General features: G+C 53.4%; 2 protein-coding genes across 3 annotated transcripts in view; one reads left to right on the top strand and one right to left on the bottom strand.

The window, feature by feature from the left end:
• Positions 1–1,979, bottom strand: part of XPO7 (exportin 7) — a 77,325-nt gene extending 75,346 nt beyond the window's left edge. For both annotated transcript variants that reach the window (XM_054690634.1, XM_054690635.1), the window contains exon 1: positions 1,859–1,979. In XM_054690634.1, coding sequence (XP_054546609.1) covers positions 1,859–1,876 — 18 coding nt within the window. In that variant the 5' untranslated portion in view covers positions 1,877–1,979. The remainder of the gene's footprint in view (positions 1–1,858) is intronic.
• Positions 1,980–7,632: 5,653 nt separating this feature from the next.
• DOK2 (docking protein 2) lies at positions 7,633–12,151 on the top strand. Its single transcript, XM_037495998.2, has 5 exons — positions 7,633–8,002; positions 9,018–9,299; positions 9,522–9,600; positions 10,425–10,609; positions 11,068–12,151. Exons 1-5 carry the CDS (start codon positions 7,940–7,942, stop codon positions 11,689–11,691), a joined length of 1,233 nt encoding a protein of 410 aa, XP_037351895.1. The 5' UTR covers positions 7,633–7,939; the 3' UTR covers positions 11,692–12,151.
• The last annotated feature ends 3,016 nt before the right edge of the window (positions 12,152–15,167 follow it).

The raw sequence follows: 15,167 nt of genomic DNA, 5'->3' as shown, positions 1-15,167 counted from the left end.
AAGCACTGGGTACAGTCAGAAGCGCGGGAGGGTGAGAGAATTCACCAGAGCCAGAGCCGGTAGCAGTGCAGGCAGAAGGACCGAAGTACACTGCTAAGGAGAGCAGCGGGCGGCAGGAGAGGTCTGCGCACCAGGTGGAACCCTCGCCCAGTGGCTGGTGAGCAGCCGGGGATGGAACAGGCGCTGCAGAGGCTGCGGGCAGCTTCGCAACCCAGCGCTCAACCGCTGCGCCACCAGGGAGGCCCAGAAAGACTGTCTATTAAAACCAAGTTTTGGAGTGTTCATGGACACTAATTTTCTTCCACTAATTTTCAGTCCCTGCATAAGGGCACTGGATCCAAAGTCAGAAGTCTTTGGTCCACTTAGCCTTACCTTAAGTAAATCTCTTCGTCAGTTTGGTTTGTTCCTTTAAAATGACAGGAATAATTCTTGCCTACCTAGTCTTTTAAGATGGAAGAACTAAAACAAAGTCACATAAAATCCTTCACACTTCTTAGAAATGACTGCTATGCAAGTCCAGGTGCTACACTATTATTATTACTACTGTCCCCTTGTATCAAGTTTCACTGCTACTTCTGAAGTAGTCCATAATGGTGGGTTTAAAGCACAAAGCTTGTGCTACAATTTTTGATGTAATTCTGTTCTGGTAGAAGTTGTCTCTCACACTCCAATGATCTTCTCTACTGATGCCTGGCTTGAAAATTTATTTAGTCCCTTCTCTCCCAATAAACAAACAACAACAACCAACCCAGTAGAAGTCACACCATTCCTGTTTCTTGTAGATATCCTATGAGGAATAAGAACATTCTATTTACTTGGAGAATGATACTATATAGCAAGCAAGGTAAGCTGACACGTCCTATGCGCTCCACTTTTTACTTCCCACAATACAAAAACTGTGCAGTTACCTAGAAAATTCGAAGGTTTCTGATAATAGATTTGAATCAATAACTGTCATTAAAATATCCATTCTATGGTATAGAAAGGAGAAACTTCATCGAGTTTACAGGAACCCTGCAATCCTCCTACTATCACGTTGTCCCTTCTAGGGCCTGTGCCCATCTCTGAGGTAAAGCAAGATGGGCCCAAAGCACGCCCCGGGCACCCCCGAACCCGACCAGGACCCTTCAGGACAAGGTCTGCACCCAACATCGCCTCTCTCATTTCAGACACACCCCCCTCCACCCCGCGTTTCATAGGAGGTGTGGGCGCTCAACTCCTTCACTGTGGATAGGGGGACCCGAGAGAGGGCGGGCCCAGGCCCGAGCACCCATCTTGAAGGATTGGGGAGTTGAGCCCCGCAGGCTGTACGGTCGGGAGTGTGGGAGCGAAGGGCGCATCGGTGTGGGGGGGAAGGAGACCCGAGGGGAGGGGGTCTCTCGTATTCCGGGCGAGAAGAGGAGGCAGCGGGAAAGACTGTGGAGCGCGAGATTTATCACTGTGAGGTTTCCTTTTTGTTAATTGTTTAGGACTGGCGGGTGTAATGGGGGAGTCCTCTCAGGACAAGTCGGCAAGGGGTGCTCCCTCCTCCTCCGTTTGGGGGGGGCCCTGAAGATCTGCGGGAGGCCTCCCTCCAGACAGTGACTGATAGCGATGGAGCCTGTGCGCGGCGGGGCGCGGATTCCCGCACCCCCAGGCCCGCGCGAGAGGCGTGGGACCGGTGGGAGGGGATGGAGGAGGCCCCCGGCCCGGGAGGCGGGAAAGGCCCCGGAGCTCCGGGACGGGCGGCGGCCCCGGAGCCCGGAGCAGCGGCGGCTCGGGCCTGGCGAGCCCCGAGCCGGCCCGAGCCCTTTAGGCCGCGCGCGCCCCCACTCCCCACTCTCCGCGGCCGCCCCCTCCCCCCCGCGGCTCCTCTCACCTGCACATGATCCGCCATTTTGCTCCATTCATGCTCCTCTCCGGCCCCCCCTCCCCCCCAGCGCGCACCTCGGCCGGGGCCGCTGCCGCCGCCGCCGCCGTCGCCGCTGCGCCTGCGCGCTGGGGGCTCGTCGCGCTACGCTTACGGCGTAGCGCTGCTCAGCTGCGCAGGCCCCAGCGGCCGGGGCCGCGGTTGGAGAATGCGCAGCGCCGCTGGGACGGCGTAAAGGCGCGGGCAACGTCAGCGGCCCGGAGACGCTGGGGGTGGGAGGAAGGAGCCGGCCGGGGAGCGCGAGGGAGGGGAGCCGGGGGAACAAAGCTTTGTTTACATGGTTTTTAAAGGGGCCGCGCACGCTGGGCCCGGCCGGCGCGGAAGCGGTCGTTGGCGCTGCCTTTTGCTCGCTGGCGTGGTGAGGGCTCTAGGAGGGCCGAGACCTTCCCACGCCCCGAACTCTGCACCTGGCGGAATCCTCTCGTCCTGCGTGTTCTCTTGACTCGCCTCTGGACACCCCTTTGCTCCCCACCTCCGCATGCCGAGCAGCTGCTCTAGCACACGGAGGGATCTTCTGATGTGCCCACCGCCTCCCAGCCCCTCCTCCCCACTTAGGATACCTGCATTATTCTTGACTTTCCAATACGCAGTTTCCAGCAGCAGCCGAATTTATGTTTGTCTTTCTGCTGCAGGGCCAAGGACCATTGCTGTCTCGATTCTGGATCTTACCAGCAACCCAAATAGTGGTCTCCTTGTTTGCAGCTCTGTCCTTTTCTCCTCCGTGAAAGTTCATGGAAATAAATAGCCGCCCTAGAGTGGCGATGATGGAAACATGAAGAAGACACAGTTCTAATCGTCCCTAATGGATTATTTTAACCACTGTCGTAAGCTACCTCCTGAAATGGGTCAATCTCTCCTGCTAGGAGATATTGTTGTGGTGGAGAGAAAGAGGTTTCAGGACCTCTGGGCTCAATCTGAGTGAGAAAGTCATCCCTCTGGATCAGTACAGGTCAGTCCCTGCCTGCCTGCCAATTCCAGTTCTTCCCACTAGGAATCATCTGTGTTAAGACAGTGCCGGTTCCTGTTTTCCATAGGCTTTTACTCTGGCGTCCAGTCAGGGCACCCAGATAAAATTTTGCCTGGGTTCTTAGCGTATTGCTTGTTTGAAGTTTGTGTTAACTGGGCGCTGCCATACCATTGGGATGGAAATGATGATGATAATCTTACACACTTTCTGTTGTGGATAAACTGGATTGGTGTTCAGTGTTCTTTCAACCTCTGTCCTTCTGTGTCTTCCTGGTTTGCAACGATAGGACACCTAAAAACTACATCACCCAGAATTCCGTGCTACTAGGGTTCTGTATGCTAGATTGGCGCTGCCGATTAGAGTCCCTTAGGAGGCAGAAGTGAGGCTCAAGCTTTCGACTGTTGCTTCTGGCAAGCATAGCCCTGAATTGTTGAGGGTTTGTTTTTTGCCCTCCCCCCGCCCAAAAGCAAAAAACAAAAAACCCCTTTCAGTATCCACTCGTTAGTTCCCTGAATGTAACCAGCAGGGATCATGGGCCCCAACCTTCCTGACCTGGCATCTAAGTTAATAATGATCTGTCTTTGGAATCACAATAGTAATGGTAGTCTTCTAATTCCCTACTTGCAAGATTGGGTGGAAGTAACAACTCCCTGTGGGCCAAGCGCAAATCCATCCCCCATTAACTCTCTTCTCTACTGCTTTCTCCTGTCTCCCTTCTAGTAAATGGTACCAGCATTCACTTAGGTGCCCAGATTAAAGCCCAGGAATTATCTTGATTCCTAGGCTCTTATCAGTCCTGGGATTCCAATCCACTTTAAGTCCTGTTGCATTAGATCTAACATATACCCAAATCCAACCACTTCTCTTCTTTTCACTGCTAACACCCTGGTCCAAGCCATCCCTGCTTCCTGCCTTACTTCTTGATAATATGTTATCTATGTAACTGCAGGACATTTTTTAAAAATCATAAATCGGATTATTTGCACCTCCCTTAAAAAGTGTTACATGACCTCCCATTCTATTTAGAATACTTTCAAAATCGTTGCTGTGGCCCAAGAGCCCATGTGATCAGATCTCATTTCTACCATGCCGCCCTCTCACTCATGATGTTCTGGTCAACCTGCCATTCTTGCAGTTCCTCACATCAAGGGTGTTCCTGCCTCAGGGCCTTTGCACTTGAAGTAATTTGTGGCTGGAATATTTCTCTCTCAGAGTTTTAAGTGGCTGGTTCCTTCCTATTATTGACTTTTTAGTGCAGTTGTTGTCCTCTCGGAGAGGCTTTCTCACCACTCTATTGAAAGTTATATTCCAACCCCACTGCTGTATAGACTTGGTCATGGTCTGCCCACCATGATCAATGATTTACTTAAAAATTTACTCTTTTCATTATCAAGCTCCCTAGCTAGAAACTAACCCTAATGAAAACAGGAGGCTTTGTCTTGCTTATGGTGTGTTCCTAGTACCTCTGCACAGAATAGATGCTCAATAAATAATTTTTAAGTTAATTCTTTATTTATTTTTAAGAGATTTATTTATTTATTTATACAAGCACTGGGTACAGTCAGAAGCGCAGGAGGGTGAGAGAATTTACCAGAGCCAGAGCAGGGAGCAGAGCAGGCAGAAGGACTGAAGTACACTGCTGAGGGGAGCAGTGGGCGGCAGGAGAGGTCTGCGCGCAATGTGGGACCCTCCTCTGGTGGCTGGGCATCAAACCGGCGCTGCAGAGGCTGCTGGCATCCGCTGGGGAGCAGTCTGGGATCGAACCGGCGCTGCAGAGGCTGCGGGCAGCTTCGCAACCCAGCGCTCAACCGCTGCGCCACCGGGGAGGCCCTACTTAATTCTTTATATTTCAGCCTCATGCTAGTGTGCATGTGAGAACAATAAAACATTTGGAATGTTATGTCAATGTTAAGTAACACAAATATTATAAACCCTTCCTCTCGGAGTTTCCAGAACATGGTTCTCTCTTTACTTTGTGCTGGGGGAAGAGATATGCTTAAATGGAGAAAGGGCGAAGGCTAGCAATGAAACTCAAGAGAGAGGTGTTATCTGTCTCCTCCACAGTCGGGAACTGCTGGGGTTGAGGGAGGGCCATGGGTGGGACCTTTCATGATTCCTACTCACTTGTTTTTTTGCTCAGTCCTATACTGTTCTCAGGTCCCTGCCAGCTCCCTGACCATTCTATACCTTCTTTCTTGTATGCCCAAGCTACCTGGGCCTAACTTACCATGGGCCTCTACCCACCCATAATTTGGTCTATTGTGCTCCTTCCTTTGTTGTTTCAAAGGTAAGCTCACAAACTCATTTGTGTTCAAGATTTAGTTGCTAATCACTGGGAGAGTATTTAAACAAAAACCTGTGAAATTTTGAGAACCATGGTCTCTGATCTGTATGGTTCTCTACTTTTGCTGAGAGAAACCATGGTGTAGGAAAGAGATCCCTTGGCTTATATTATGACACAGGAGAGATTTGAGGTATCTTTCCTTATCAATAAAAAGCAAAGGGAAGCCAAGGGTCCCCAAGTTCTACCCGCGTCCCAACATTCACCCTCAGGATCCTCTTTTTTTTACTTTCTCTTACTTGCCTGGGTAACCTAAAGACTTTTCATTTTCTGCCCCTCTGCTATGTCTTGTAACAAAGTCTCAGAGGGTTGGCCAGGCAGAAGGTACTGGAATTAGCTCCTCCACTGCAGGGTCCTCACAAGTTAGGTCAGGGAAAGTGAAAGTCATTTTGGAGGGGGTCACTTTTATCCTGTCTTCTGGAGACAACAACTACAGGAGGAGGATTTTTCCAACTTCCACAACCAAGGGATGGCATGGGGGATCTGGAATACCTGCTGCTCAGTCCTCCAGGGTTAAACAGCTTTCAGGTAATCCAGCAAGCTCGGGCGCCTCCCTGTGGCTCCGAGTGGAATGTGCCCAGTTTACCCAGGGAAAGCAAACAGCTGTGGTAGGGGTGGGGGATGGCATCCTCTATATATTGCTACTTCAAATGAAATTTGCCACCTCCCAACAGCATTAGTATCACCCTCCATACTTAATACACTATCAGAATCTGCACTTTTAACAATATATGCCCTTGAAGTTGAACAGCACTGCTTTGTCAGCCCTCAGCTTCTTTTCTCACTCTACCAGGAGATGCTGATTTCTTTTCAAGACCATGCAATTACCAGACAAGTTGTCTCTGCCAAGGGATGAGCGAGATGGAATAGGCCATGTCCTATTTCCATACCCTTAACCTCTGGTCAAGGAGCTTTTCCCATACCAGCATCCTTGGTTCTTCCTTAGTCTCTGGATCAACCTGTTCACAAGACAGCTAGGCTGAGTGTCCTGAGCCTTATGTGCCTCGGCTTTGCCCTCCCATCGCTCCTAACATCTGTGCTTTACAGAGCCTTGGCAAAGTACACAGCGTGTACGGCAGAAGGCCTGCACAGTGCTTTGCTCTACTCTTCATTCCAAGGACAATTGTGGGAGCTGAAAAGGGCCCAGATACCTAAACATCGATTCTAGTGTTACCCTGAGAGTGCTACTCTATTTCTTCTGTTCCCACCATGTCTCCACACCATGCATCCATCAGTTCTCTTCTCTAAACCAGCTGGCTCTAAGTTAAATACCCTCTGGGGAGCTTAGATTTCCCCACAGCAGTGTATCTTCCTGTATAGCAATCTAAAAACAAGGAGACTGATCCTGAGCGTCTGTGTTCCACTTAGGGACCAGCCATGAAAGGACTGTTGAATTAAAGATCAGGAGCCCCGGTACTTCTTCCTCTGCCCGTACCAGCCTGTGACCCCAGCAGGGTGGCAAACAGGCTGGTTCATACTTGCTCTGCCTTCTTCCAGGGTTGGCTAGTGTGGCTGGTGACAGGGTGTGCCTGGAAGCTTTAGTAACTATGAAGCTTTTTTTTTTTAAAAAGATTTATTTTTATTTATACAAGAATGAGGTATAGGTCAGAGGTGGGGTATAGGTCAGAGGGAGAATTCACCAGAGACAGAGTGGGGAGCAGAACAGGAAGACAGACTGAGGACACTGCTGAAGGGAGCAGCGGGCTAGGCAGGAGAGGTCTGCCATGCCATGTCGGTTTCTCCCTGACCAGCTGGGAATCTAACCCACCCTGAAGAGGCTGCAGACAGCTTCACAGTGTGATGCTCAACCCGCTGCGCCATATGAAGCTTAAAAAAAAAAAATATATATATATATATATATAAAGACTGCTAGAGTACTTAGAAAGATATCTCCAGATGAAACCCAAGTGTCTTTCAGTCTTCAGTAGACTGGCAGGAAGGTCAGCGTCACATATTTCAGCATGTACATGCTCATATTGCACCTCTTTCACGGAGGTGGCCTGTGTGTTGTGGGGGGCAGAGAGTGCTTCCACCTAATGGAACAGGTACAGCTGTGTGAAAGTGGTGAGCTCTGGCCCTTGCACAGGGCCTGCTGTGTGCAGCTCAGCTCTTGTGAATTGAGAAACCCAAGTTCCGGTTTGGTGGCCTTGAACATGTTCTCAGACCTTTCTGTGCCTGTCTCCTTGTTTTTTAGATTGGGGGGTTTAGCTGGTTGACCTCTAATTCTCTTCCAGCTGTGCCATGATAAGCATCCGGCTGAGTGTGGCAAAGGGGCGGGAGGTCTGGGGGGGGGGGGTGGTTGCTGTGTGTTATTGGTTTTTCTTTCAAACTTGGTTTCTGCCTCTCTTCTTGTGGTCAGCCACTCTTTGTTGGTGATGCCAACAATGAAAAAAAAAAAAACGCCTGTACCTGAGTTTTGCTCACTGAGAGCAGAACTTGACTTTTTGGAAATTATCTTTTACTCACTGAGAAATGCAGGAAGCTTGAACATGAAACTCATCAAAACACACACACACACACACACACACACACACACACTCACACACACACCCCCAAGAAACCACAGGGCCTATCGGCCTGTCGTCATCGAGCAGACTAGAATAGTGCAGAAACTCTAGGCAGAGAGGAAATGAACTTGAAAGAAGGGGGAACACAGGGCAGAGAGGAGAGAAAGAGGGCGGGAGCGGTAGGAGATTGCTGAGGGGCCCGCGATGGTGGGAGGATGGAAGAAGTGGCTGTGAAGCAGGGCTTCCTGTACCTTCAGCTGCAGCAGACCTTTGTAAAGGTAAGAGGTGCAACCTGGGCTGGGCCTGGACAGAGGGTCTGGGGGGCTGCTAATAATTTCTGGGGAAGACATGGGTTCCCTGAATGTTCCAAAAACCCTTATGGGATGGTGGGGACTGGGCCATCGACCTGATAAGACTGGCCAGGGTCAAGCTTAGAAGTCTCTTTTCTCAGCATCCACTTGCCTCCCCAACCAGGCCTCAAACTCTGCCTTTTGCAGATGGCTGTTGGCCTTGTAGGGAGGGAACAGAGGACTCTGACTTCACTTTTGCTCTGCTGGGACTTTTCACGGGGACACCTTGGGGATGGGGATGGGGAGGGGATGATTCAGGATTGCAGTGGAGGTTCCTTTCCCACCCTCTTGAGGTGTATTTCACCGGTCACCTTGGCTGGGGCCTCTGGACACCACGATCCCAGGGTGTCCAACCTTCACTTCCTTGAATAAGGAAGTCCTCTTTCTCTCAGCTTCCCCACAGCAGGGCCTCTCTCTCCTACACTCTCATGCCCAAGCTGTTGGGGGTGGAGAGGGGAGGCAGGAGGCTTCAAGGGCTTGGGGAAATATCCCTGGAGGGCTTCTACGGAACCTCACACAGAACAAGAAGGATGATCGTCTGGACCTTCATGCTGCCTCCTCACCGTGCCCTCCTGCCGCTGCCTCCTCCCCTTCTCCTCTGGATACCTCTTCAAGAACTTTCTGGCTTCTTGCCTCTCCATGGGCATCTCCTAGGTTGGGCCTGTCTTCTCCTAGCAGCCTGTCTCTGTGTGCCTTTTCCCGCCTTGGGCAGTCTCTCTGCTGCCACTGCAGACCTCTTTAGACTGCTCGCAGCTGAGCTCCTTTCTAATTACAGCTCTTCTCTCCATCTTCTTGGGCCCCCTGCGATCTTTGCCGCTCTCTCCCCATCCCCACATTGCCACTCCAGACCTCTCCCCTGGTTTCTCCTCTCCCCTTTGGTGACCATCTATCCATTTCTGCTGGCTCCCTCTCGGCATTCCACCTGCCCTGCGTCTGGACTCAGAAATGGCGCCGGTTTGGGGCTGTGCTGTACCGAGAGTCGGGCTACTCCCTGGCCCGGCTGGAGCTGCAGGAAGGCCCGGAGAAGCCGCGGCGGGGAGAGGCCTCCAGGAAGGTCATCCGCCTCAGTGACTGCCTGCGTGTGGCTGAGGCTGGTGGGGAAGCCAGCAGCCCCCGGGACACCAGCCCCTTCTTCCTGGAGACCAAGGAGCGCCAGTATCTGTTGGCGGCCCCCGCCGCAGAGCGCAGTGACTGGATTCAGGCCATCTGCCTCCTGGCCTTTCCTGTGAGTTGCCCAGGGGTGCAGAAGGGGCAAGGAGGGCAGGCAGGAGAAGGACAGAGACACTGCTTGTGGGTAGTTGTTATGGGAGCCCAGAGCAGGGCTGTGGGATGATTCTTTGATGGGGTCCCCAAACTAGAGCACAGATGGGCAACCAGCTCAGAAAGCCTGAGCAGAGGTGGGATTTAGGATGGGTGATGGTGGTGAGACCCAGCCCTTCTCCCCCAGGGCCAGAGGAATGAGCTGGAGGGGAAGGGCAGCAGGCCCTGCATGGCAGAGAATGAGTTGTACAGCAGCACGACCACAGGTGAGGGGCTGCCTATCTCTGGTGCTACCCCCACGGCGTGGCGGGAGGAGGTGTGGGCCAGCCTGCTGCCTCTACCGGAGTCTTTCTGCTTTGTGGTTGCCCCCAGCCCCGCCAGGCCCCATATCAGCGGCTTCATATCGCTTCCGGAAGCAAGCAGCCCAAGGTGGGGGAGCTGGCTTGTCTGGGTGTGAGCCCTGCACTGTGGCTCCCACCTTGCCCAGGCCCTGCGCATGGGAGAGGGTGCGGGGGAGGTGTCCGGTGTGGGTCTCCTCTTAAACCCTGTCTCTTTGGGACCTGGGCAACTGTTTGAAAAAGAATGGTTTTCTTTCTGGGGATTTAAGGTGGAGAGAATGCAGGGGAGCCTTTTGCTGACAAAGCAGTCCCCACTCATGTGATCTATCTAGCCCTCTGGGTGTGTGTGGAGGGCAGACTCAGGGGACACCCCCACCCCACCTCACCACGGGCCCTGCTGGCATCCACAGGGCGTGGGCAGGGTCAACTGCACCCGCAGCCGTGCCAATAGGGATTGAGGCGGCAGCTGGGTCGGGGTGAGAGATGAGTTGGGGATGACAAGCTGTGGCTCTGGCAACGGGGACAGGAAGGATGTGGGCACAAGGTTGGGGTGCGTGCGGCTAGGGCATGATGCCTACTAGGGCAGGGGGTGGCGGTACCAGACGTTTGGGGAGAGGCTTGCCCTTCAAGATGCAGGCTGAGGCCACGGGTGCATGGATCACACTTTCCTCAAGGCCTGACACACTCACTCCAGGCAGGCCAGTGTGTCCCTTTAACCACCTTCTTTCTAATCCTGCTCTCTCCCTGCTAAGTGGTTTCCCGAAAGGAGTTTTCTGTGACCATAAGGCTCACCGAAGCAAGTGAGCGGTGCCGGCTGCGGGGAGCCTATACCCTCCGAGCTGGGGAGAGTGCCCTGGAGCTGTGGGGTGGCCCAGAGCCCCTCACCAAGCAATATGAATGGCCCTACAGGTTCCTGAGGCGCTTTGGGCGGGACAAGGTGAGCAGGGGCCCAGCAGCCTGGGAGAGGAAGAATGCGTTACAGGAGCAAAGAGTTGTCAGGGAGGGGGCCAAGGGGCCCTCAAAGGACAGGAAGCTAGGAGGAGGAAGGCAGAGACAGCCCAGGAGATGGGGATAAGAAGATGGGGAGTAAGAAGGGGAACTGAAAAGGTCTTGGAGGTGAGGGAGAAGGACAGGAGGGAGGAGAAAGAGAGAAGTGACAGGGTAGATGGGGGCTGGTGATATGTGGGATAAGCCAAGATGGCTGGTGAAGTGAGAGGAGGAGAGGAGATGGAAACAATTTGAAGGGACGGTTGAGGGAGCAGAGAGGTGCTTGGCGAGATGGCTGCCTGGTTCCCATGGAGGAAAGTTGGAGGTGAGAGAGTTTGTTGGGGGCTGGGTCCCAAAGCAGTGGCCCACCCAGCAGCGGCCTAGTGATCCCTTTTTCCCTCCACCCAGGTCACCTTTTCCTTTGAGGCAGGCCGGCGCTGCACCTCTGGAGAGGGCAACTTTGAGTTCGAAACCCGGCAAGGCAATGAGATCTTCTTGGCCCTAGAAGAGGCCATCTCTGCTCAGAAGAACTCGGCTCCTCCTGGACCCCAAGCCCAGCCAGCCACAGTCCCAGGGGTGCTGTCCCGACCTGAGAGTCCCTACTCCCGGCCCCATGATTCACTGCCACCACCACCTTCACCCACTGCCCCAGTGGCTGCCCTCCGGCCTCGGGGCCCAGAGGGAGAGTATGCGGTGCCCTTCGATGCAGTAGCCCGTAACCTGGGGAAGAGCTTGAGGGGTATGCTGGGTGTCCCTCGCCAAAGCCCAGTTGACCCTCTGTATGACAGCATTGAGGAGCACCCACCCCCAAGGCCTGAACACATATACGATGAGCCTGAGGGAGTGGCCTCCCTGGCCCTCTATGACAGACCCCAGGAGCCCCGAGGTGAGGCCTGGAGGAGGCAGGCCACGGATGATGGGGACCCCAGCGGCCTCCAGCGTGTCTACCCAGCAGGGCAGGACTTCTCAGCCTCTGACTGGTCGCAGGGAACTGAGTATGACAATATCATACTTAAGAGAGGCCCAAAGTGATTGAGGCAGGGAGATGTGGACCGTGTCAAATGCTGGCCCTGAAGTGGTCCTGTGCACCTGGGAGGAGGTTAGATGCTGGTCAGGAGGAGGGACACATCAGTCATCCCCTTTTAGCTCCTTCTGGTGACTCCTCCTGGCTACTGTACCCCAAGCACCTCCCCCTGCTCTTTGGGGAACCCCAGGATTAGCTGGCCTTAGCCTGGTCTGAGAAATTGTCCTTCCCAGGGCTTGTGAGTCACCCTCTGAAGCAGGAAGGTTGCCCCAAAGAGACCCTCCCTCCTCCTACTCCCTTTCCACTTCCTCTTCTTCCGGGGGCCTAAGGGGAACCTCAGGCGTTTAGGGGAGAGGACAAAATGATGTCAGCAAATCACCCTGGTTCCCAGGCTTGTGCAGGCTTCCTGCCTCCTGGCTCCAGGCACATGAAAAAGTGGCTGCAGCTTTTGCAGGTTTGGGACTTCTCTGTGGCATTAAACATTTCTGTAATATTTTTGTGTGTCATGAGTGCTGTGAGGGCAGAGATGGGATAGTCATGGCCCTACTGGGAGGTGAAGGGTCCTGTGGGCCTCTGGACCCCTCTTCTGCTGTCAGCAAGGTCTGGGCTGGGAGAGCTGAGGCCAGGTCCTAAGAATCTGTAGTCAGTGTCTGTTGAGTCAGTGCACCCTGGAAAGACATTTGAGCATCTTAAACACGTTGCCAGTGTAGTGGCAACACCGGAAAAACTTCAGGGAAGCTGGTGGTGTGTGGTGGGGAGGTTGAGGGGGCGGGGAGAAGCCTGGCTGGAGAGAAAGAGAGAGCTGGCAGTCAGTGGGCCTCTGAGGAGATCAATCCCACTTGCCCTGGCCTGCCCTGCCCTTTGTAAAATGAGGGGACCCACCACATGGTCTTTGAGAGCCCCTCCTGCTCTGATTCTCCCCAGGCCCCAGTGTCTCATTTTCCTGAAGGGCAGGCGTGGTGCCCTCTCATCAAAACCTACTTCCATGGAAAGGAAGGCAAAGGTGCTTCTGCCACCAGCCAGTTCAGTCCATAGGAAGGGGCTCTGTAGGCCTCTGAACTTCCCTGGCATCAGGCTGCTTACAGCCAGAGTGGGATGAGACGGTCCGGGTTCTGCCAGTTGAGGGAAAAGGAAAGTACATGTGTGCATAGGAAGTGAAACAAGGCCAGGGGGGTTCAGAGGAAGGACTTCATATCCCAGGTAGCACTTTAGGTGGGTCTTCAAGGACAGGAAGGAATTCCATGGAGCTCTGAGCTTTTGTGGAGGTGTGGGGAAGGTCTGGACATGCGTGGGAAAGGGCTTCACATTCACATACGATGATCTGGCTGAAACAGGTCTCCACCATGTTGTGCAGGAATTTGTACCTAATTAGAGTGCAAGGGGGAACAACGAGGCTTTTGAGCAGAGTCTCATGAGAGTCGAGCATTAGGGCCATGACCCCAACAGCCCTATGGGAAATGGACCAGAGTGGACAAGGTCAGGGCTGAAAAAGGACATTCAGAAAAGACTAGGTTCAAAATCGACAGTGATACGGCCTGCAGAGCTTGGGATCAGAGCAGATGTCACAGTGGAACACAGACCCGTAGGGTGTCTAGAAGATGAGCTGAGTTTCTGAAGTGTTGAGGTTAAGATGGTCTTATCTCTCGAGCTCATGTTGTCCTAAGAGCAGCCAGGGAAAGAGTTCAGAGCTCTGGAGGGAAGTGAAAGAGGTCCCTAGAGCCCCGGAGGCTTCCCCCCAACAGGGACCTGTTTTTACCTTGCAGGCACAGTGTCTTTGTCCTTATGAAAGGGATTTGAAGCAATGGGCCAGTAGGCTGGGGAATGTTGGGGTTTGGGGAGAGGTTTTCCAGGAGCCCTGTTGCTGGTCTGAGTCAAAGGCCACTGTGACTGCCCCACTGTCCCCTCCAATCCAAGCATCTGGCTGTATTGGAGGCTGGAAGGGCCCAGGCCTCCCATTCCCCCTTCCAGGCCAGAAGTGGGAATTGGGGCACCCTTGAACTGGCAATTCTCTTTTTCTTGTATCTGTCAGATGGACTTGAGGTGAGCTCAGTCCAGCAGGGGGCAGTGTTAGCCTATGAAAAAGGCTGCCGGGGGCTTAGTAGTCAGGTATGGGGACTTACCCTGAAGGAACTATTACCCAAAAGAATGAGGATGATATGAGCAGCCAGTATCCAGAGCTTGCTTCTTCAGCTCCTCAGATCCTGAGCGGGAGACCTGTGGAACTTGCCCCTGAGAGGTGTGCGACACTGAACTGAAAATTGTTCCTCTCCTCCTTTCTCCTCCCTGGAGATGCAGGGTCTTCTGAGCTCTTCCGTCCTGGTGCTAGCTTTGCTGGAAAAGGGAAGTGATAGACTGGACACTTGGGAAAGGCAGTGTGTGGACTGGTGGGGCAGAGGAAGTGGGCATTTGGGGAAGTTGGGAGGGGTAATGAAAGTCCTTGAGACAGTTGCCAGGATGCTGACCCGTGCTATCATTGTCTGTAGGACTTGGCGGGGGCAGGCAGGGTCTCTGAAGGGAAGTAGCAGTGCCAGTGTGGCCAGGCCCAACCACATTGTGGCTGGTCTTTGACACAGACCAGCAACAGGGCTCCTGGAAAACCTCTCCCCAACCCCCAACACTCCCCAGCCTACTCACGCAGAGTTCCTTAGCTCCTGCCACCTTCCAGGCCTACACAGAGGTGGGCAGTGCAGGACACGTGGACTGGTCCCCCCTCGATGAGCCCACCCAAAGACTGGCTGTGCAGAAGTTTACTGAATGTATGAACCAAGGCGTGGACATTAGGAATCTACCTCCTCAAATACTGAAGGGAACCCTCCTTGCAGTGTTTCTGTGCCACCCAGGCCACCTAGGGCGAAGTCCATAGCTGAGGAAGCACCTGCATCTTGGAAGGCACAGACCAAGGTGAGACCAGTGACAATTCCTGCAGAAGGGACCTCTTGGCTCCAGGGTCTGCTACCAGGGAGCAGTTGGTACCATGGGGAGCTTGGCCTTGCTCAAAAGGCTCAGAAACTGCTTTCATTTGCTAATTATTATGCAGAGGTGACATCGAGGCAAGTGAGCGTGGCTCATGACTGAGCTTGGTGTCAAGACGTGTGCACGGATCCACATAACCACACACACACAGCATGTCACATCAGTCTTCCTGTTTCTTTTCTTCTCTCTTTTGTTTCCCTTTGTATTTTCTTTTTCCAGAGTATATGGTGGCGGTGGCAGCGGCGGCGTGTGTTAGCTGATGGTCTCCTCTCTAAGCTTGGTTGCAGGCTATGGAGGGGTGGCCAGGGCTCCTGCTGCATTCCTACCTTGGAGCTTCAGACTCTACCAAGGCCCAGCTTGTCCAGGCTTCTCTGCTCAAGCAGGCTTCTCCCTGAAGGCTGCGCTCAAGCTGTTCCTGCCACCACCTTTCAGCCGTGATGCTAACCAGCCTTCCGCCTCCTGCCTCATGGGCGCTGATTCAATTAGCCAATGTGCCCACCTCCTGCAAGGC

Source organism: Talpa occidentalis, unplaced genomic scaffold (assembly GCF_014898055.3).
Source record: "Talpa occidentalis isolate TD23 unplaced genomic scaffold, MPIMG_talOcc4v2.1 talOcc4.8, whole genome shotgun sequence".
Lineage (NCBI taxonomy): Eukaryota > Metazoa > Chordata > Mammalia > Eulipotyphla > Talpidae > Talpa > Talpa occidentalis.
Note: the sequence above shows the minus strand (reverse complement) of the source record. Positions and strands in the feature narration are given on the sequence as shown.

Bases quoted from the DNA above. Each gene is read 5' to 3' on its own strand.
- DOK2 (XM_037495998.2), top strand. From the start codon at position 7,940: ATGGAAGAAGTGGCTGTGAAGCAGGGCTTCCTGTACCTTCAGCTGCAG. The intron at 8,003-9,017 runs GTAAGAGGTGCA...GTCTGGACTCAG, and splicing joins TGCAGCAGACCTTTGTAAAG to AAATGGCGCCGGTTTGGGGC. The intron at 9,601-10,424 runs GTGAGGGGCTGC...CTCCCTGCTAAG, and splicing joins GTACAGCAGCACGACCACAG to TGGTTTCCCGAAAGGAGTTT.